This window comes from Alosa alosa, chromosome 16, assembly GCF_017589495.1.
Source record: "Alosa alosa isolate M-15738 ecotype Scorff River chromosome 16, AALO_Geno_1.1, whole genome shotgun sequence".
NCBI classification, from domain to species: domain Eukaryota; kingdom Metazoa; phylum Chordata; class Actinopteri; order Clupeiformes; family Clupeidae; genus Alosa; species Alosa alosa.
In genome coordinates, this window is record NC_063204.1 from 11,712,338 (window position 1) to 11,733,288 (window position 20,951).

The 20,951-nt window shown below is 43.3% G+C and overlaps 1 protein-coding gene across 1 annotated transcript in view; it reads left to right on the forward strand.

Annotated features, from left to right (window-relative positions):
- Positions 1-8,334: 8,334 nt before the first annotated feature.
- mcamb (melanoma cell adhesion molecule b) overlaps positions 8,335-20,951 on the forward strand; it is a 40,926-nt gene continuing 28,309 nt past the window's right edge. The window contains 1 exon segment of the mRNA XM_048266997.1: positions 8,335-8,469. Coding sequence (XP_048122954.1) covers positions 8,412-8,469 — 58 coding nt within the window. The 5' untranslated portion in view covers positions 8,335-8,411.

Genomic DNA, 20,951 nt, shown 5'->3' on the forward strand with positions numbered 1-20,951 from the left:
CCCCCACTGCCACCGCCATGATGTCTGCTGGACAATACCCCCCTCTCATTCCAGCAGACGCGGCCCACACAATGTGCGCTTTTGGTCCAGCGTGGAAAGAATGACTTCTTTTCCTCTTTCCTTCCTTCAGAGTGTCCTTCCAGCTCCCAGCGAGCCCAGGGGTCTTTCCCCCCCACTGCTCCAGTGGCACGAGTGGTAAACATGTATGGGTGTGAGACATTCGTCAAGGTTGTGCAAAGTCTTTAGAAGGGATGGTGGTGGTTTGGCTACTGCACCACACTCGGTGTCCTGTCGGCCACTGAAGTGTGTTTACGGGGAAGAGCCATCATAAATCAGGACCTGTTTTTTACTATATCCACCGTGGGGTGACCGACTGGACACACAGGGTCAGCTACGGTTCTGCAGATGAACTCGGAGGAAGTTGTGCGTCATGTTTCCTACCTCACAGCTTCTGCTGAACCAAGCGTATCTGTAATTAAGATGTCAACCGCCTCTAAAAATAAGTCAGAGTTTACAACTGGGAGTCCATCACTTTGCCACTTGGGTTGTTTGGCTCTTTTGTCATTATAAGTGGTGTGTGGCTAGAGAGGGACAGAGAGGAAACAAAGAGAGATACAGAAAGTTACATTTAAGTTACAAAGTTAAATAGATAAAAACATGAGAGAAAGAAAGAAAGAAAGAAAGAAAGAGAATTAAGGGGAAAATATGTCTGTTTTATGTCTGATGTCAGAAAGAAAGACGCATTATAGATAAAGATAGTGTAAAGTAAGTAAGTGTTTATTTGTATAGCACATTTTTCAAGCACAACGTGCAACCCAAAGCGCTTTTCACACAGAAATTAAGACAAACAAAACAAACAACAACAAAACAACAAAAGTCCATAAGTTAAATGAGTTCATTGGTTAAATATAACCAGCTGAAAAAGACCATATAAGACCAAACAGATAAATAGAATAAAATATATTATTAATAATATTGCTATTGTACATGTACAACACAATTTGAAAGAAAGGAAGACCGAAAGGTAGTAAATAAGATAAAAAAAAGTATAAAAGTGATAGAGAATTCTAGAGTAAGAGAGAAAGAGAGATACAAAAGAGCCAGGAGATGCAGAGGAGGTCTGAGAAGCAGACCTGATGCCAAAGCTGGGGTGGAGCACCACTAGCATGGGCTTATTTGTTAGGCTACATCCATGCTTTTCCATTTTCATTCAAAGCCTTTGAAACACATTTTCGCCTCTCATCTACACTGTTTTCAAGCTCCTAAAATGGAACTATTTGGAAACGTTGTCGGCCCCATATTTTGAAAACTTTTCTGGCTTTGAACTTTAATATGGACAGCGAATCTGCAAACATCTGAAACCGATGATGTGGAAACCCATGTTCACCTGCATTTTACAATGTGACAATTGCGTGAATGGTGATGTCATGTGATGTGATTTGAGCGAATGGTCATGAGATCTGCACAGAACAGTTGTAAGGTTCTATGTCTTGATTTCAGAATGGAATGGTGTGTGCTTTCTAACTGAATACTGTATGTACTGTAAATGCCGTATCTTAAGCAGAACAACACGAGTATAGATGACAAGTATAGAGGCATCTGTCCATCTCCGCCTCTCTCTTTCTGTTTCTTTTTCTGTCACTCTTTCTCTCTCTTTGCTTTAAGAGCATTACCTCAGAGACACATCTAGCAGCAGGGAACAGGAAACAGCCACAGGACTCTTAAAAGCTTCTGAAGAAGACGCACAAATATGACCATACATATAAATGGAGTATTATAGGTTAGAGAGGAAAGATTTCAACACGCATTTTATTATAATTATTCGTTGCGCGTTCGTTGCTGCTATTGGTCTTCCTGAATCCTGACCCTGTAATGGAATGTGAAACACATTGACTGGATCTAATGGGGCTAATTAGTCAATGAAAACACCAGGTACTTGTGTTCAATTATGCAGAATTATGGGTAAAAACTATGGCTGTGAGATAGCTTCAATGTGTGGACTCTCTCTCTTTCTCTCCCTCTCCTCTCTCTCTCCCCCCCACACCCCTCCCTCTCCCTCCATCTCCTCTCTCTCTCTCTCCTCTGCTCTGAGGGTTGAAATAAAAGCTTTTCTCTCTTTGGGGTCTTCTGGGTCCACTGCAGCTCTGGGAATGAGAGATGAGGGGAAAGTATTTTTGTCTATTTCTGTCCAGATTCTCAAGCTTGGTTTAATGTTCTTGAAACCCCTTGTGCTTTGGATACCCCACAGCCTCGAGGTGTGTGGCTCACAGAAAATGAAACGTTTATGTCATGAGCATGAATAATTTCTTATCTCTTGTTTATTTGTATTTTTTATTTTGGGGATAATGGGGATGGTAACTTTTCAGTTTTTACTTTTTCCAAATTATTTTCACCAAAAGTGAAACTAGAATTTTCTCTTAACACGCATTTCATCACAAAATCGAACAAACATAAACCAACGTCTCACTGATGAGTTGGATGACAATGGCAAAGTTTCCAGAGAGCTAATTGAGCCACATTGCCAGTGTTAAATTGTTGTATCCCTCTGTGCCACTCTCCGGGTCTGCCTCTCTTCCTTCAGAAAGTGCCCACTTTAGATACTGTGTCCTGTGGACATGGAAAGTCCTGATGAGGTCAGAGAGGAATGATGTCAACTTAAGGACAGCTACACAGGAACATTCCATCCAAAACTGACCGTCTGTGTGTATCATCTATTCTAGACCTTATCCTTAGACGCGAGTTTGACGCAAGTTTCCTCTGAGGCAAGACAAACACAGGATCATTTTCACTTCCTCTTTAGAGATCATAAATATGTCAAAAATTCAACCGTTTTCTCCTACCCATTTTGAGATGTGTGCATGCTTTGACCTTTGAACCCTATTCCCCCTGAAACCACTTTTATGCATATCTCCCATCTATCCATGAGAAGATACAAGCACTTCCCATCACCACAGAGTCACCTTTTAATGAGAGGTCAATGAGAGGTCATCCTTTGATGACAAGTGTCGGGGCCACTACGCTTCAACTAGGACCCGAATGGGCTGCATTGTTGTCACCATACTGCTGAGTGTCCTGTTGATATGTACAATGTGGATGGGAAAAGATCCAAGTGGCCACCATGTATCAACTAGAAAAATAATACATTTGATGTGTGTATGTATGTATGTATGTATGTATGTACGTACTGGTATGTATTTATTTATTTTCGTTTTATTTATGTGAAAAGTGTAGACACGTAAAGATATCTCTTGGAGTTGGAACATGTGATTGTTGGAACAAAGAGATTGTTGTTGACTTCCGGAGAGGTCACACCCAACACCTGCCACTGACCATCGACGGTGCTGTGGTGGAGAGAGCGAGCAGCACCAAATTCCTGGGGGTGCACATCAGCGAAGACCTCTCCTGGACCACCAACACTGCATCACTGGCGAAGAGAGCTCAGCGCCGCCTGTACTTCCTGCGGAAACTCAGGCGAGCAAGTGCTCCACCAGCCATCATGACCACATTCTACCGAGGCACCATTGAGAGCATCCTCTCCAGCTGTATCGCTGTGTGGGGCGGAAGCTGCACTGAATACAACAGGAAAGCCCTGCAGCGCATAGTGAACACAGCTGGAAGGATTATTGGTGCTTCACTCCCCTCTCTGAAGGACATTTACACCACCCACCTCACCCGCAAGGCGACCAAAATTGTGAGTGATGCAAGTCACCCCGCTCACAATCTGTTTGATCTACTGCCCTCTGGGAAGAGGTACAGAAGCCTGCGCTCCCGCACTACCAGACTCACCAACAGCTTCATACACCAAGCTGTAAGGATGCTGAACTCTCTCCCTCCTCTCCCCCCCTCCACCCTCAGCTACATAACATCCTGGACATTGGACCCACAATGGCCGCCTGCATTACTCCACTTGCACACTTGCACACTTGTACACTTTACAACTTGTTGTTGTCCTGAAAACACAACACTTCTGCTGCTCTTACATAACTTGCACCACTATGCCACTTTCTTTCTTAGGTCAAACAGAACTACCCAAGCCTTTTATTGGCCTGACTTTGCACTAGTATTTTATTGACTGTCTATGCACAATTTCAACCAAATTTTGCTGCTCTTATTTTTTTCATTATTATATGTGCCCTCTTATTTACTTACTTTTTTTTTTTGTTTTACTTGAATGTTATGTTTGTCTGTGGACTTAAATTGGTAAAATATGTCTTGTCTTCACCGTGGGATAGTGAGAAACGTAATTTCGATCTCTTTGTATGTCTGGAACATGTGAAGAAATTGACAATAAAGCTGACTTTGACTTTGGATGTCCGACCCTAGTAATAATAGGAATCAGTGTGCTTGGTCTTGCTTACTTGAATCTTGAATTTCCCCTTGAGGATCAATAAATTATCTATCTATCTATCTATCTATCTTACCTTCAGAGTATCATTTTGAGCATGTTGGGGTTATCTTAGGCCACTAGAGAAGGCTCTCCCATGACCTGGGCCGGGTTGAGAAAACTTCCTAAGAGAAAGAAGTGGCATATGCCTGAGTAAAACATCTGAACAGGCCAGTGAAAGACACAGGGAATGACGTGACCGAATAATGACAGAGAGCCGTTTCCCAGGCTTGCCAAGCCACGGCAATCACTTTCAGTTGCTTGCTTGAGTGATGATAAGTACCGAGATTGTGTGCATTTCTTGTGATAGAACAGATTGAAATGTCTCTCTAATCCCTTTGTGGGAAAATTACAGTCATATCAAATGTATTTATCAAGTATTATCATATCTATTTATAACAACCACAGACGCGGACAAACAGCTGTGCAAACAACTGTGCAAAGCAATACCGTGCAATAGAAACAAACAGTCTAAACAGAATACAACTACAAGTGGCTGTTAAAGAGTTGTGTTTGTCCTTTGCGGTTTCCTAAGCAGTATAAAGCTTTTTTTTTTGTCTTGCCGTTCCAGTGGAAATTCCACAAACAATGACAAATGAGGATACATACAGTATTAGTTATACATGATTGTAAGTCCCCAGTTTGTCACTAGTTTGCTGTTCAATTACAATAGTATATATACTCTTTTGATCCCGTGAGGGAAATTTGGTCTCTGCATTTATCCCAATCAGTGAATTAGTGAAACACACTCAGCACACAGTGAGGTGAAGCACACACTAATCCCGGTGCAGTGAGCAGCCTGCATCAACAGCGGCGCTCGGAGAGCAGTGAGGGGTTAGGTGCCTCAAGGGCACTTCATTCGTTCCTACTGGTCGGGGTTCGAACCAGCAACCCTCCGGTTATAATTCCGAAGTGCTAACCAGTAGGCCACGGCTTCCCGGTATTGTAATCGGAATATCGTATCGTAATTGTATGGTCCATGCTTTCTTGTTTCCAGTTGCTGCAATTGTTAGAGTAATAACGTAACAGAACCAAATCCAATTTATCTCAGCAGCCATGAAGTGCATCAGGACTCTCTTGACATATCCGTACAGTCTCATCACTTTGGGAGAGACTGGTGGAGCCAGGACAGTTGAGTCCCGGTCACATATTACTCCCAGTCTCAGACATTCATCATCATGTGTTTCTCAAAAATGTTAAGTGACTAATGATGGATGTTGTTTAATGACAATAACAGAAAACCTGAAGACATTTGTGTTTTTCCATATATAGACTCTTAATAGCCAAATTCAAAATGTCTTCATTAATCTATATAGACTCTTAATAGCCAAATTCAAAATGTCTTCATTAATCTTGCAAAAATATTTTGGAAGTATAAATGTGACTATGAGGGTAAGTTATGAAACGTTTCTTGGTGGCGGTGTTAGCGTAATGGCTAAAGAATTGTAACCAGAAAGGTTGTGAGTTCAATACCGCTGTTGTGCACTTAACCCTGAGTTGCTCTGGGGAGACTTGTAATAACCAACATTTGTAAGTCGCTTTGTAAATGTAAATGTAAATCAGGTTTCAAGGCCAAGTATTCTGGCGTATACAAGAAATTTGGTCTCTGCATTTATCCCATCCGTGAATTAGTGAACACACAGAGCACACAGTGAGTTGAAGCACACACTAACCCGGAGCAGTGAGCTGCCTTGCTACAGCGGCGCTCTGGGAGCAGTGAGAGGTGCCTTGCTCAAGGGCACTTCAGCCGTTCCTACTGGTCGGGGATCGAGTCGGCAACCCTTCGGTTACAAGCCCAAAGCCCTAACCAGATACTTTGGATAAAAGTACCACACAGCAGTATACTCTGTTGGAGGTCTTACACACACACACACACACACACACACACACACAGACAAACAAAATGCACACACAAAAACATATCCAAACTCACAGACTCATCTCTTTTTCTCCTCCAGACACTTAGACTAAGTGGCTGAGTGGATGTGTGTGTAACACCAGAACCCTGCTCCATCAGCCGCTCACCATAAAGTTGGTTCAGCGCTGACCTGGTGCTGATCCGATACAGATAGGATCCATGTGGGTTGAGAGGAGAGGTTTCTGGGATGCACTCAGTTCTCTCATGCCTGTGTAGTCATCTCCGTCTTATTTAGGCACTGCTTGTTGCTTCTGTATAGATTTGCAACCTGACCCAATATCCCCTCATAAGGGGGGCAATCAACACAATCATTAACATAACATTATTTACATTTATCTCTATTTTGTTATGTATATAACTATAATATACTGTATATAATGTATGTTATATATATATAATAACAGTTATATAACTATGGGTGTAAACATACACATATTCATAGTGAACCGTTTAGGTACAGGATGTTAAGTTCAATACAGTCTTAAACAATAATGAACAACAGTAGGCTTTTTTGGTGGCCAACCAAATTTCCCATAGTTCCCACACAAACATATTAAGAGGTGGAACACATGTCAGTTTAGTCAATTGATGACAAAAAAACATTTGACACCTTTTCAAAATAGTATTCCTGTTGCCCATCAGCAATATTGTCAGTGAATTTTAGGTTAGCAGTACCTACAGACTTACAGTACTGTACCGAAAATGAACCGAACCGTGACTTCAAAACCGAGGTATATGCACCTAACCGTGATTTTTGAGTACCATTACACCCCTAAATATAATTATTACTATTGTTAATCATGTTTATTTGGTTTATGTCCTAAAGGGATTTTTCTTTCAAGTTTCTGGTACCCACAAGATAATTTTGCATACTCACCAGAAGAGGACATTGCCAACAAATATTTTTTGTACATTTCTGGCGTGCACTAGATAGTTTCTCTTGCTCACCAGAAACTTTTGCGTGCATACCAAAAACTTTCTTATGCTAAATAAAAACTTTTGCATTTGGACCAGAAACATAGAAAAAACGTTTCCCTTTAGGGGCTCCGTGGCCATGTCATGGATTTATTTACTATCATTCTTTGCTTTTGTTTATGCAAAGCACATAGAATTACCCGTATATGAAAAGCACCATAAAAAATAAACTTGCTTTGCCTTGCCTTGAGTATCACCACTTTTAGTGTGGGTACCTTTGTGTGCTCCCAGTTAAGCCAGAGGAACACAGGAATTAGCCATTAAGAGGAATCAGTGCATAATGAATAGCAATACAGGCCTGTGTAACACATTGTTTGGTGATTGGCTGGCTTTGCAATATGCAGTGTCTCAAGGAATTGAGGATGAGATTTACAAATTGAACTTGTGCAACAATCCAACTGACATCTAGAGTCCCTCGTATGACCCACGCCTGTGGTCACCTGACTGATGTTTTGAGTGTCATGAGGAAAGATTTACTGTGGAGGAAGGGATTCAACAAATAATACTTTTGAGACAGTACAACAGGCCGACTTATCTGCCATATATAGTCATTACATCATGCAATATAGCCTGCCCAGCATTTATTAAAATCAAAATCAATTAACATAGTTTGAACTGACAAATCCAATCATTTCAGCCATTCAGACTTTTAATGAATGATGAATGAATGATTCATTCTTCAGCATGTCAACATTTTGATTTTAACAGCTTTTAAACATTCCCACAGGTTTGCAAAGGCAAATAAGGAAACATATGGTAAATAAACCATGACATAGGCTACAAACAAAAGAAACTAGCCATTCAGACTAAGCCGACAGACTTATTGCAGCCATTCTCGGTAAAATTATGCCAATTTGAGGGAAAAAAAATATTATTATAATTGAACTATATTACAACTGGATTACAATAACCAGAAACCACCAAGCTACCACAAATCTGAACCCCAGCGAGGGCTCCGCCTTGAGTTGTACAGTGAATCCTCTCCGCGCGCCCGTACCTCCTCCTCCTCCAGTAGGCTACAGTGTAGAATACACAGCACACCGCTGTAGTCATTCCCTCGGCTCTCCCTCAGTCCGCCTCTCGTCTCTGCAGCAGCAGCTTGGACCAGGCACCTTCTGGACAGGATCCCGCAGCATGGCTTTGAGTGGTTTTGTTCTCGCAGGACTTTACATCCTCGTCCTCGCCAGTCAATGTAAGTAACGAGAAACTTGCTTAGCGTGCTTGTGTGAGTTGCGAGATGAACTTCAGTCTTGACTTGCACCTGGATAATGGTAGTTTATCGCTTTGACCTGACAGAAGCAGTTGTCTTGCAGCGTAGGCTACTGTTACATTTTTTAAAACATGTGACGCCTGCATGATGGTGATTGTATATAGAGGCGGGACCTTTCCAAGGTGTGCTTTGAATGCAGTATAGCCATACTCTTTCAAAGCGTTTGATGAGCGTAAAACGAATGAGAGCTTGATTTACATGTAGCCTGTCATACATTGGAGTTTTAGTACAGTTTTCAATGGTGTGTGTTGCTGTCACAAGCAGCCGGTCATGTAAGTCTCACGCCACGGGAAAATATTCATTCACGCCCACGATTAATTGCCAGGTTAATAAGCGTGCTGTCCCCACAGCGTCCGATGAGTAACCTATGCCAGTGAGGTGAATAGTAACTTTTTGATGTGAACACTTTAGTTTTAAAATTATCTAAGAATACACCTTTTTTAAAATGTTTTTTTTTCTCCATGATAAAGCTAGATTGTTTCTGACAGTCTCTATCCATGCGCTGCAACTTTAGCCACTTAAAAACCATGATCCGTTTCCTGACGTGCTCAATTTGTGCCTTGCACTCACTTGAGGCTCACCTCTCAGAGCAAAGACACGCTCTGGCTGTCTCAGTCAAAACCTTATTCTTCCAGCTTCATCTGAGGGACTCTGAAGCACATTCCAGATAATTTCTAGCTTGTTCAAGGATGTCCAGACTGATGTAGGAAGGGTGGAGTGACACTGGCATGGCCTCTGCCATCTTTCAAAGGCATTTTTAGGATGTTTTGCAGTGATGTTTAAGAGAGGGGTATGCACTAAAAACACTTTACACTCCCTGTATCCTTCCTCTGCATGACTCGCTCAAGCAGTGTACCAGCAGACCAGACTTCCCTCTGTTTGTCTTTAGGTGTCCGTCTTTAATGTCACACCAAGGAGCCCCCCCACCATTGTTGTACTCGCGTTTTAACGGGGACCTTGGGGGGTCTCCTATCTTTCTCTGTCTCTCTCTCCTACTCCCCCATTCTCCTCTCTCTTCCACTCTCTCTTCTACATCTTTACTTTCTCTCTATTTTGCCCCTGAATCATTTCATCTCCCCATCACTTCTTCCCCCCTCGCTCTTTCCCTCTCTCTCATTGTTCCCGTCTTTCTCTTTTCCTCTTTTTTATTCCCTTATTCTTCCCCTGCTCCCCTCCACTCCTGGTCCTCAGAGGTCTTGGCCTGTGTGGCCCTCTCCTCAGCCCTAATAAGGCAAGCCTTATCTTACTTCCTGCGTGACCTGTCGTCTGTGAGGCCTCAAGGGGATTTCCCCTCAATCACTCCCAATCAGCCCATTTGGCAGCCTCTTTATCAGCGCAGTCCCGATGGGCACCTGGGGCCTGAACCTGTTGAGGAAGAGTGAATTCTTTTCCTGGCTCCTTCTAGATTTCTATGTGAATGATCTATAGTTTCAGTGTTCTTTATACAGTTTATGGGAAAAATCCATAGATATATATCTATGGAAAAATCTCTGAGGGTAATTGTTGCATTATAGTGCAGAACTCTCTGTTCCCGAATGTTCTAATCACATGTAAGACGGGTGTCACTTGCGCTCAAGCCTTTTCGGTGCTCACAGTCTAGGACCAAAGGGTCAGAGAAACTGGCTGGGCTACTTCAAAGAGGCTTAACCCAGGGATGACCGGAGCACTCAGAGAACTTTTTAACTTGTTTATTGTGGTGCACAATCGACTAACGTTTTGACGCACTGCATTTCGACGGACTCTGAGGAAGATGCAGTGCATCGAAACGTCAGTAAAAAACGTCATATTTGTGACCGTACTCCTCAACAGGTTAAGGGCACCCTGCTGTGGACAAAAGTCAACTATGTACTGTATGTGAAAAATGTCCAAATTCAAAAAGACAAAGCTAAGACAATTCTGACCTGCGGTCTAAGTCTTTCAGGCAATGTGGAGGAGAGACAAGTTAATTCTCACATGGCCACTTCAGCAATGAGGACAATGTCTTGAAATCTCTAGAGATAATTGGTGTGTGGAGAGTGTGTGAAGATGGGGGTTCTCTGTCAATCTCTTCTTGGTCGCCAACAGTAGTCCCATGCAGACAGACTTGTGTTCCACTAGTCTTCTTGCGGCAGGGTTCTGGGTTGGCTCAGCTGTGGAGGGAGGTTTTCTAACAGTTAAGATGGCCCCAGTTTGCACCTCAAGGACAACTGTGGTCTAGAACGAAGATAGAGCAGTTACCTTGCACAGGAAACTAATGAAATTCAATTAAATTAAAATTAAAATATTTAACATTACAATTAGTTAGTAAATAAAAAATGCAGAAGATTTAATATATAATCAACCATTTTGTAGTTCTCATATCTTCTACTCTTGTTACCAAGCAGTCTATGAAAATCCTTCCCATTATCCAAGCTATCTCCCAAAGTTATCTGCAACTAAAAGAAAACTCTTTGCAACAAAACAACCACACCCATGGCATGAAGAAAGAGATGACAGAGAAATGAAATTCCATCTGTGGAACACAGAGAAAGTATTCCTCTCTCTTTCTCTCTCTCTCTCTTACCCTGCTGGGGGTCAAAGGCTGCCATTTTCACACAAAGACTGCATGCTTTAGCATGGCAGTATGGCTGTATGCGCCCCTGCAGCCTGTTCCCAGTAGCTGCTCCTACAAACCGCTCACACACAATTAAAGCCATTGTTTTGTAGATGCATAGTTTATCACTGAGATTAAGGAAAAACATACCAAGTCAAGGCTAGGAACTACTTGGAAGATGTTCTGCAGGAAGTCTGTTAAGATAGGATCCTGCATAGAGCAGAAAGTCTAAGTCTGTTTTTGTGAGTTGTTCTCTACTTGTGAATAATCAATCATCCTGTTGATGCAAGTCGTGGCATTAATGTTTAAAGAAATAAAAGCTGTTGTTACTGCTCTGTGTCCAGGTAGAACGAAACAGTTTATTCTTCATAGCCCGATTCTTGGAAACTCCGATTTTGCCATAATTTTTTCCATTGACTATCATGAATCTTGGTGCAGAGCAGTTTAACTGCTATGATTTTCCTTTTTCTAGACTTTACATAGCTGTATTCAAGTAGTATCACTCTGTACACAGATGTCTCCTTAACTTCCCTCTAAAGTTTGCGGGGATCAACCTAAAACAAGAGTAGGACAGGTCATGGCTAACTACAATAAAAGGATTTTTGGAGGAGGAAGTTGTGGGAAGGTCTTTTGTCCTGCTCAGATGTTACCTTGTTTCCTTGTGAGGAAGTTTTGTTCACCTTCTGTTAGTAAGCTATAAAGGACATCTCCTGGTGGCCACTGGACACTTGTAAAGGCGTCTGGACGGGACATGTGGCAGTTCCTGTCTGGATAACACACGACTGTGGTGACGGTGGTGATGCTGTCCAGACCAGCGGGAAACTGGGACAGGAAAAGGCCTGAGCTGCACTCCTGTGTTTATGGTATTGTCAGCTCAGTGCAGACATCTCGGCTTTTAGGGATTGGGATCTTTTTTTTTTAAAGTGATTTTCATGCTCCTGTTTAGTCTCACACCATTGTCTCTTTTATTAAGTTAAATATAGACCTTTCAAAACTAAACAGGGAATGAAGATTTTTTTTAGGAATGACTGATGACTCTTTATCTTCCATTGTGCTGTGTAGTTCACTCTTTTTGTTTATTGTAATACATTTCCTTTTTACAATATTTGTCATTTAGCTGAGACTCTCATCTAAAGCGACATACATTTCATAATGTCTGGCCACTTTCCATTGCAAAGCGTTAACTTCCTTGAAGGCGAGTACTCTGTTGAGGTTTAAAACTATTGGATCTGCCCAGAGCCACTCTGGATCTGCCATAACCACTGGCTAACGTTTGGTTGTGACATATGCATGGCTCAAACTAGCCCACGACCTCAACATCATCGTTCTTAGCCACTCCCTCTGTTTGCTGATTGGACCTGCAGATTTTTGCAGGAGAAAACCCGCGAATATACCGCAGACCCAGACCACGTACTGAAGGGAAATGAAAATTGAGCGGAAGTACGTAGGAGGGTGGAGCCAGGCTACAGAGACAGTCTCTCTTAAAGAACTTTAGGTTAAGTGCTTTGCTCAGGGACACAGTGGTGGTACTGCCAGGGATTTAAAACACACAACCTTTAGGTGTTCTATTTGGAAACCCATATCTATAATAACCACTGGACCACCACCACAACCACTAAGCTAGCTACTTTGAAGATGTACTGTATGGAGCCTTTCAAGAGAGTTCCATTATCAGCATCATAGTTGGCCCCACAAGGCTTCCTTTTTAACATTCCATATGTTATCTTAATGCAGAGGAAGTAGATTGGGGCCCAAATAGAACGTTCAAGCATTGTTTTTGTTTACCTTGTTGAAAGGGTCCATATTTCTGTGCTCATTTGTCATTTAGCAGACACTCTCATCTAGAGCGACGTACAATGAACTAGCTATAGAGACAGTCCCCCTCAAACAACTGTAGGTTAAGCGCCTTGTTTAGGTTTCTGTGCTCATTTACCAAATCTGAAGGGAATGAATGTACAGTGTGCGTTTGGAAATGTATGTGGAAAGAACACCCACAGGTCTAACCCTGACATAAAAACCTCGCCGCATGAAGCATTGTATTATGGAATTATTGTGCGTGGGTGTGGGAGGGTGGGGTGTGTGTGTGTGTGTGTGTGTGTGTGTGTGTGTGTGTGTCGTTTTTCCGTTATGTTATTTAGTCAGGTGCTTGTAGAGGATATTTGTAATTGTTTCACTCATATTCCCATCTCCTTTGATGGAGTATGTGACATTTCCTCCGAACCTATGTGAACCTGTAGTCAGTGACTCTGGCTGGGCATTGTTCTTCTTCTTATTCTTCTCTCTCTCTCTCTCTCTCTTTCCTTTGCCTTTTCCCCTCTCTTCATCTCTCTCTCTCTCCATGAGCTAAGTCTCTATGGCTGGAGAAGTTCCAAGTTCCTTAGTGAGACATCCACAGGTTGTGCCAACTCTCTCACACATGCCTTTGTAGTGACAGAAATGGATCACCAGTCACAGACCCCAGTACAAGATATACCAACACTGATGTCATGATGTGCCAGAGAATGGGGGTGCGCCACATAGAGGAGTTGCGTGTCAGACGTAGATAATGGAAACTACGAGATTAAAACTTGCTCCTACATGTTGTCTCTGCTTATGTTGAAGATTATTTTGTCAGAGAAACGCTTCAGAATCAAGCAGAGCTTTCGTACTGTTCCCTGGGTGTAGAATTGCACGTTAATGGTGTGCAACCACCACCCCTCCCAAAAATGTGCTTTATCATTGAAATGAGGCTGCCATCAATCCTCCGTGCTGGTGACTTTTACCGTTGTTCTCGGAGGGCAGTTGTGGGAGACCTATGTGTTTTAAATGAACCTGTCAAACACATAACAGGCAATGACACATAGATCATGCATGTGGGCGATTTACTGGTGTGCGCTTTTGGAGAAGAGGTGTAATGTAGAACAGTTTAGTCAGACCGTAGAAGGACTGTTAAATGTTGTTATCCAAAATTAAAGGCTTTCATAGAACCCTTCTGAAAGGCCTGTTTAGGGGGTGGGTCCGTTTTTTTCCCACAAGTGTTCTTTACAGAAGCCACACCGTGATCCACATGCAAATGGACATTTGGTTTGTGTTTTCCCACATGTGTATACAAACACAAGTGTAGTTATAGGAGGAGAAGCATGCGTGGCCCAAGCAAGTCAGGGCCAGGGATGTGCAGCTACTCTGGCCTCACCTCTCACTGAAATCTATAGGGGCCTGAATTTATTACCATTACAAGTACAGTGGTACAACAGTTGTGGGAAAAACTGACTTGACGTAATCAGTTTGTTTGTGTACATAAACATAGACATAAACGGACATAAAGACAGCATACATCCTGAGTAAGACTTCTCTCTGAGTGATGGTGAACCAGTCGAAGCTGGCGTGATGGCAAACGTCTGTTGTCCCATGGGCTGTTTTAACTGCCCAGGCCTTCCCATCCTTTAACACTAATCAATAAGAGTGGAAAGGAGTGGCGCTGCCCTGACACACACACACACACACACACACACACACACTCACACACACACACACACACACACACACACAGGACCCAGTCAGTCAGATGACTTGTTTGTGTTCAGCCTCCCCCACCACCCTTTACCTTCCCTGCGTCCCTGGGCTCCGGTGCTGCTTTGCTGCAGATAATATTATTTATGTCGAGCAGCGGGCCATCCAAGCCTGAGTCACCGTTACTGCGTTCGCTCCCTGCCGCCACAGCCTTGCAGTGTAATAGATGGTGTTTATACGGGTTGCTGCGCTATAAGAGGAGTATCAAATGCTACGCCACTGGTTTGTCACGCATGAAATAGTGCAAGCGCGGAATGGCATAGGGCCTCAGGGAGGTTCGACGGGGCCTCTCTGAATCTCAGTACACCGTCTCTTGTAGAAATTTCAGGTTTCTGGCGAACAGTTGCCGCAAATTTGCAGGAAGGTTATATTTTCACATGCAAATTAGGTTTCTGGCAAACAGTTGCAGTTAACTTTTGGCAATGTTGCAGCAAATGTGCAGCAATGTCATATGCAAATTAGGTTTGTCACCAGAAGTTCACTGGAAGTTTGCCATTATTGACTAAGTGTGATGGCAAATCACTGGTGAACACATTTGCCACTAGTGGCAAACTTCTCATTGTTGACAGAAGTTTGCCTCTAGCGGCCAACATTGGCAAACTTCTGGCAATATTTTCTAGTGAACTCATCTGTTTCCCACCCAATAGTTTGCTGCAAATCTGTCACAAAAAAAAATTGTAAGGGATACAACCATGCAGGGAGGTCTGCAAGGACCTTCCTGTATCTGAGTACACCATCCGATCATGCAGGGAAAACAGAAGAAGGAGAGAATGTAAAACTAAAATAAAAGGGAAATGAGACATCAGAGCATGACCCATCATGTGAAAACTAAAATACTAATGAAACTAAACAAGATGGGAGAATGCAGTCCTAATACATCCCTCATCCTCTATATTGCGATGACCCAAAGGAAGATCTCTTGCCTCTGCCTTAAAACTGTGTGTGGCTTTGTCTCCATCGGGGCTGAGGGTCCTACTGGGCTTGTTGCCATGCGTGTCCAACACAAGGTCAGGTTTTCACGGCTACCAGAGGATGGGTTACTGAGGATTATGGAGTCCATAAAACATAGTGCAAAACCTCTATGATTAAAATAAGCCAACTTCCCAGTTGATTTAGCCCTGATATGGTGTAGTTCCGCTGGCCGAACTTTGCGTTCTAAAGTTTCTTATTTTTCAGGACTTAGTTAAAAATACCCCACCATTTCAGCGAGAAAAAAATCTCCTTAAAAAGGAACTCCATGTTCCCTTGAAGAGCAATTCTCTGTTTGTTTTCTCTGGATATGACCTATAACTTTAAACAAGATGGGAGATATGTGACCCAAAAGCTGGAGCGGAGGGAAGTGAGTCCATAAAACATAGTGCATTAAAATATGGCCTTCACTGCCCGTTGGACTGTGTTTCTCCTCACTTTTGGTTTAGTTGCATTAATATGGATGCACTGTGTCCCATGTTTACTTGATCCCACTAGTATTGTATTCTATTCGTCCAGCAGTATATAAATGATGCCTCTTTCTGTCCATTATGCTGTTTGATACTTTAGGATGCAGACAAGCCAGCCAAGTCAATGATACTTAAGGATGCAAACAAGCCTTTATTTCTTGACTGATTAGCCTAAGTCAATGTTGGTTTTAGACCACATATTTTAGTGGATACGCTGAGGAAGAACTGGATTTGACCAAACACAGCAGGGCCTCAGTCATTTGGTCTCTTTACTAAAACAGAAGTTTATTAGCTGTGACCTGAGGGATGTGTGGGGATTGAGCCCAACCTGAGGGGTCAGTTTTCCCTTTACATGATGGATTGAGGATCTGAAAGTCATGTTTTCTCTAGTAGCGTGCAGCCATGCAGCCTAAACCAATATGGTTTCTCAACTGAATTAGGATTGTGCCATGGTTTCAACACACGCACGCACGTACACACACACACACACACACACACACACACACACACACACACACACACACACACACACACACACACACACACATACACCACAGTAAACCATAAACCCACTAAAAAACTGTAAGGAGGCAGATTGTACTGCCTGATAGCTGGCAGCAGCAGGTCTGTTCGGAGAGGAAGTGTGTGTTGTGCTCACGTCTGCACAGACGAGCGTGTCTGACTGGGTCTGATCCCCCACCCCCTTCAGCAGCGGCTACGCAAACAAACCTGAGGAGGCACGAGAGTTTGTGGAGCCGAGCTTTGATCCCCGCCCCAGAGGAGGTCAACATTTATCTTTAGAATTTAGTCTGGAACAGCTCTTCTCTCTATATATCTCTCTTCACTCTCTTCTCTCTTTTCTCTCTCTCTCTCTCTCTCTCTCTCTCAGTATTCTCTCTCTCTCTCTCTCTCTCTCTCTCTCTCTCTCTCTCTCTCTCTCAGTATTTTCTCTGTCTCTCTCTCTCTCTCTCTCTCTTCTCTAATCTCTCTCTCTCTCTCTTTCTTTCTCTCTCTCTCTTCTCTCTCTCTCTCTCATTATTTCTCTCAGTTTTTATCTTTCTCTCTCTCTCTCTCTCTCTCTCTCTCTCAGTATTTTCTCTCTCTCTCTCTCTCTCTCTCTCTCTCTCTCTCTCAGTTTTTCTCTCAGTGTTTTTTTCTCTCTCTCTCTCTCTCTCTCTCTCTTTCTCTCTCTCTCTCCAAAATATCCTCTCTATGTTTCTTTTTCTTTCAAAATATTTTTTTCTTTCTTTTGACTCCTCTGTGTGACTGAGGTTTCCGTGGGTGCAGTCTGGTTTTCTGGACGAGCCATGCTGAGCACACACAAACACACACACACACACGCACACACACACACACACACACACACACACACACACACACACACACACACCTCTCCCCGGCTCCAGCCACCACCCCAGCCCCAGCAGCCTCAGCAGCCCCAGCAGTGAGGAGCAGCAGAGGGGGAAGCAGGAGCAGAAGCCCAGGGTGTCCTGGAGCAGGGGCCGGGCCTCAATGCTGCTCTTGTTCTGGGGTTGCGGGCAGCGAAATTAGCCTCCAGGGGACCGTACACCGCCACGCTGCACACGGCTCCTGTTGCACTTTCCTGAGAACAGCCAGACCTGATTTACCCATGTGTGTGTTATTTTTTTAAGTCACCCCTGAAACATACAATGCCCTTTTCACTGCTGTTAATACATGGAGGTTTGTGGGGATATGATATGTTTACATTGATGAGTTGATTAATGCCTACTGTGAGGTCCTTAGTACACTGATGTATCTTGCTCTGTATGTGAAGGAATCTCAACTTGTATGGCCAAGTGCTCAAATCTGTGATCCAGGGAGTTTTTCCAACCATACATCTGAAGTCCATAATTTGACCGTTTGCTTGAAGGGTTTGTTTGCCTGTAGGGTTGGTTGAGGCTGCGGGACACAACAACAGGGGATGCTATTTTGGCTCTGCTGTGCTTCATGGCAGAGTAGTGCATCATCTAATGTGCAGGAAACAGCAAGTCAGCTTAGGGCCCATTCTGTAGCACACTGATGTAAACAGATTTGAAAAGTGCTGCTTTGCAAATGCTATTTGCATTGTTGCTCTTACAAACTTACTGTCAGGGATTGTAATTGCACATGTCATTTTGGATTTGGTCAAACAGCAAAACTGTGATTTAGTTATTTATGTCCCTGTACAGCAGTATAGTATTTGTGATGAGATGAGATATAGAGCCGGCGTATGCTGCTTGAGAGCTGAGCCAAGCGGAGTCGACACGTCGTGTGTGGAGAGTGATGTGCAGCACCAGCTGAAGTCCAGACGTTATCCAGTGAAACTCAACACAGTTACGGTCCAGATAGAAATGCCCATTTGTCTTCTGCTGACCGCAGATGGGTGATTACTGGGGAAGGGGCACTGGGGCCTCCGTTAACAATTGAACATGTGGGAAAGGAACTCAAGAAACGCCACTTGCATTTCTGTGATTCCATAGGATCTGGTTTCTATAAGCCCCCCTCTCTGTGTGACCATAGAGCGGGTAGTGTCATTATCGCCTCCAATAGATATGGCCGATAGGAATGCAGAGGTCAGACTGGCTGTAGGAGAGGACTGTAGATAAAGCACTGAGCACTGGACGCTCAGGGCCGTTACAGTACCCGGATATCAAATTAGTGAAATATTTTAGCACATAATTAAAGCAACACTGTGCAATGATTTGTGACTTTTCAAGGTATGCTTTTATCAGGCAACTAGTTTTACTATCGTCTCCAAAGTCATTTTGATGGTGTGTTTGGTCATGTGATGGGTAGACAAACGCGCATGTCATTCTCATCCACCAGCCATCCAGGATATGCATTATGCAGTTCTGTGTTCTGGGCAGCAACACACCGTAAAAAAGAAAGAACAACATTACTGACTATATCGCTAAAACACAGCAGCTAGCATATAAGCATGTTGCCAGCAGTGTCAAAAAGGCTCTGGAACGTGCTTTTTATGACTTATAGGTACCTAGCTAGCTCACAGAATATAGACCAAAATTTGTATAGTGCTGCTTTAAAGGTGTACTCTTTGATCTTGGCGAAAGACTGTTGATATTTAAACTCTACAGCCAATCAAATGCACCCTGCCGTTCAGTTCTCCTGAAAGAGCAGTGCTGATTGGCTGCAAGTGTGTGCTAGCATAACTCAGCTCAACTTTGCTCAATTCAACAAAAAGAAGTGAGGTGAGGACTGTGCCTTTGCTGTAACACCTCTCTGTTCACTCACTGTATATTTTCATCAGCAAATGACGCACGATAGTGATGCAGCAAAACAAATCTGGCATACATGAAGTTCTGTGCGTCATCTTAACAGCCCTTTCTGTCAAATGAGTTTTGTGCTGTTTTCGTCTGTCCATGATTTGTGCTAAGCACATCTGAGCTCATGACCGATTTCACACAAACAGCCGTGCTCTTCATGTCTGCTTCACCAAGAGGGGGGTGTGGGGAGAAGAGAGAATCTCTTATGTCTTCATAACAGATTTCTCTGCTCTCAAATTGTTAGAAAACTCACTGGTCCCTAGACACTGACCCTGCGCCAGCGTAATTCACTTACAAGACTTTTATCTGTAATCTCATTCAGTCTTTGTCGCCAAAATGGACGCAGAGCTGCAGAAATCATCGCATTAGGCGGTGTTATTTCAGAAATGCAGTCAGCAGCACAGAGTTGGCAGATTTCTCTGTAGTGTCGAAGGAAATCCAAAAACACACAGCGAGATTGTGTTAAAACGTCACCCTTGAGAGATGACTTTAGAGTGGGGCAATTCTGCGTGTGATTGATGTAGGTCTCACCTGAGCCCTGACCCCCATCCTGCAGTATTTCCCTCAGATCTGTTTTTAGATCTAAAGACAGATATAGAGATCCTTCCTGGAACGGTTCTTATTGAACTGACAGTGTGTGTGTGTGTGTGTGTGTGTGTGTGTGTGTGTGTGTGTGTGTGTGTGTGTTCAAATGTAAAGGGAGTCTCTCTGTCCTTGCAAAGAGCATGGAGTGGGACAGGGACTCAGATAGCAGCCAACACTGAAGCTGACCCGGCTTGGTTCTGGTGTCAAGATGAAACTGGCCCAGATCTGGGCCAGAGGAAGCCATGTCAACAACAACAACAACAGCAAATTGCATCTATATAGCACCTTTCAATAGCCTGGCTAGCGCCACCACTTCTCAATGAGACGTGGTCTGGGAATAAGCGTTAATTTTTCATTATTTTAAAAAATGCCCAGATCCGTTTATTGGGTGCCACGGATGTCTATCAAATGAGTCTGTGCATAGCTCATCATCGTCTTGCTTTCCCCCTTGTTCTGTGATTGGTCCCCTATCTCAGGCAAAAATTTGCTCCATGGTCTCCAGGCTGCCTTAGCAGCGTGAATCAAATCGCGCGCAAGGCAGCATGGGAACACCCAGGCTAGCCTTTCAAGGCACCCAAAGCGCCAAAGGGAACCTCACTAATCACCACCAGTCGTCCTGGCGAGGTCCCTCTCGGTGAGGTGGTGAACTCATCCCCACTCCTGAATGAGGCCAGGAAAAGAAAAACAAGGTCACGCTCAGAAGCAGAATCAGGGCAGGCATGTGCTCTTCAGGCTCATCTAATTTTCAGAAAATAAACAGCCCGTCTGTCAGGACATGTGGACTGCTTACTGTACTGGACGTCTGCTTGGCCACTGAAGTCAGACATTTCACTGTACTGTATATTTTAGCCTTGTCAAACAAGACACACAGTGTTCACTCTGTGTGCAGTTCAAACTTAGTAAGAAATGAAGATGTAGCAATGGGTTAAGCTGTACTGTATATTTTTGATTTGGTAGGAAGATTATTACATAAAT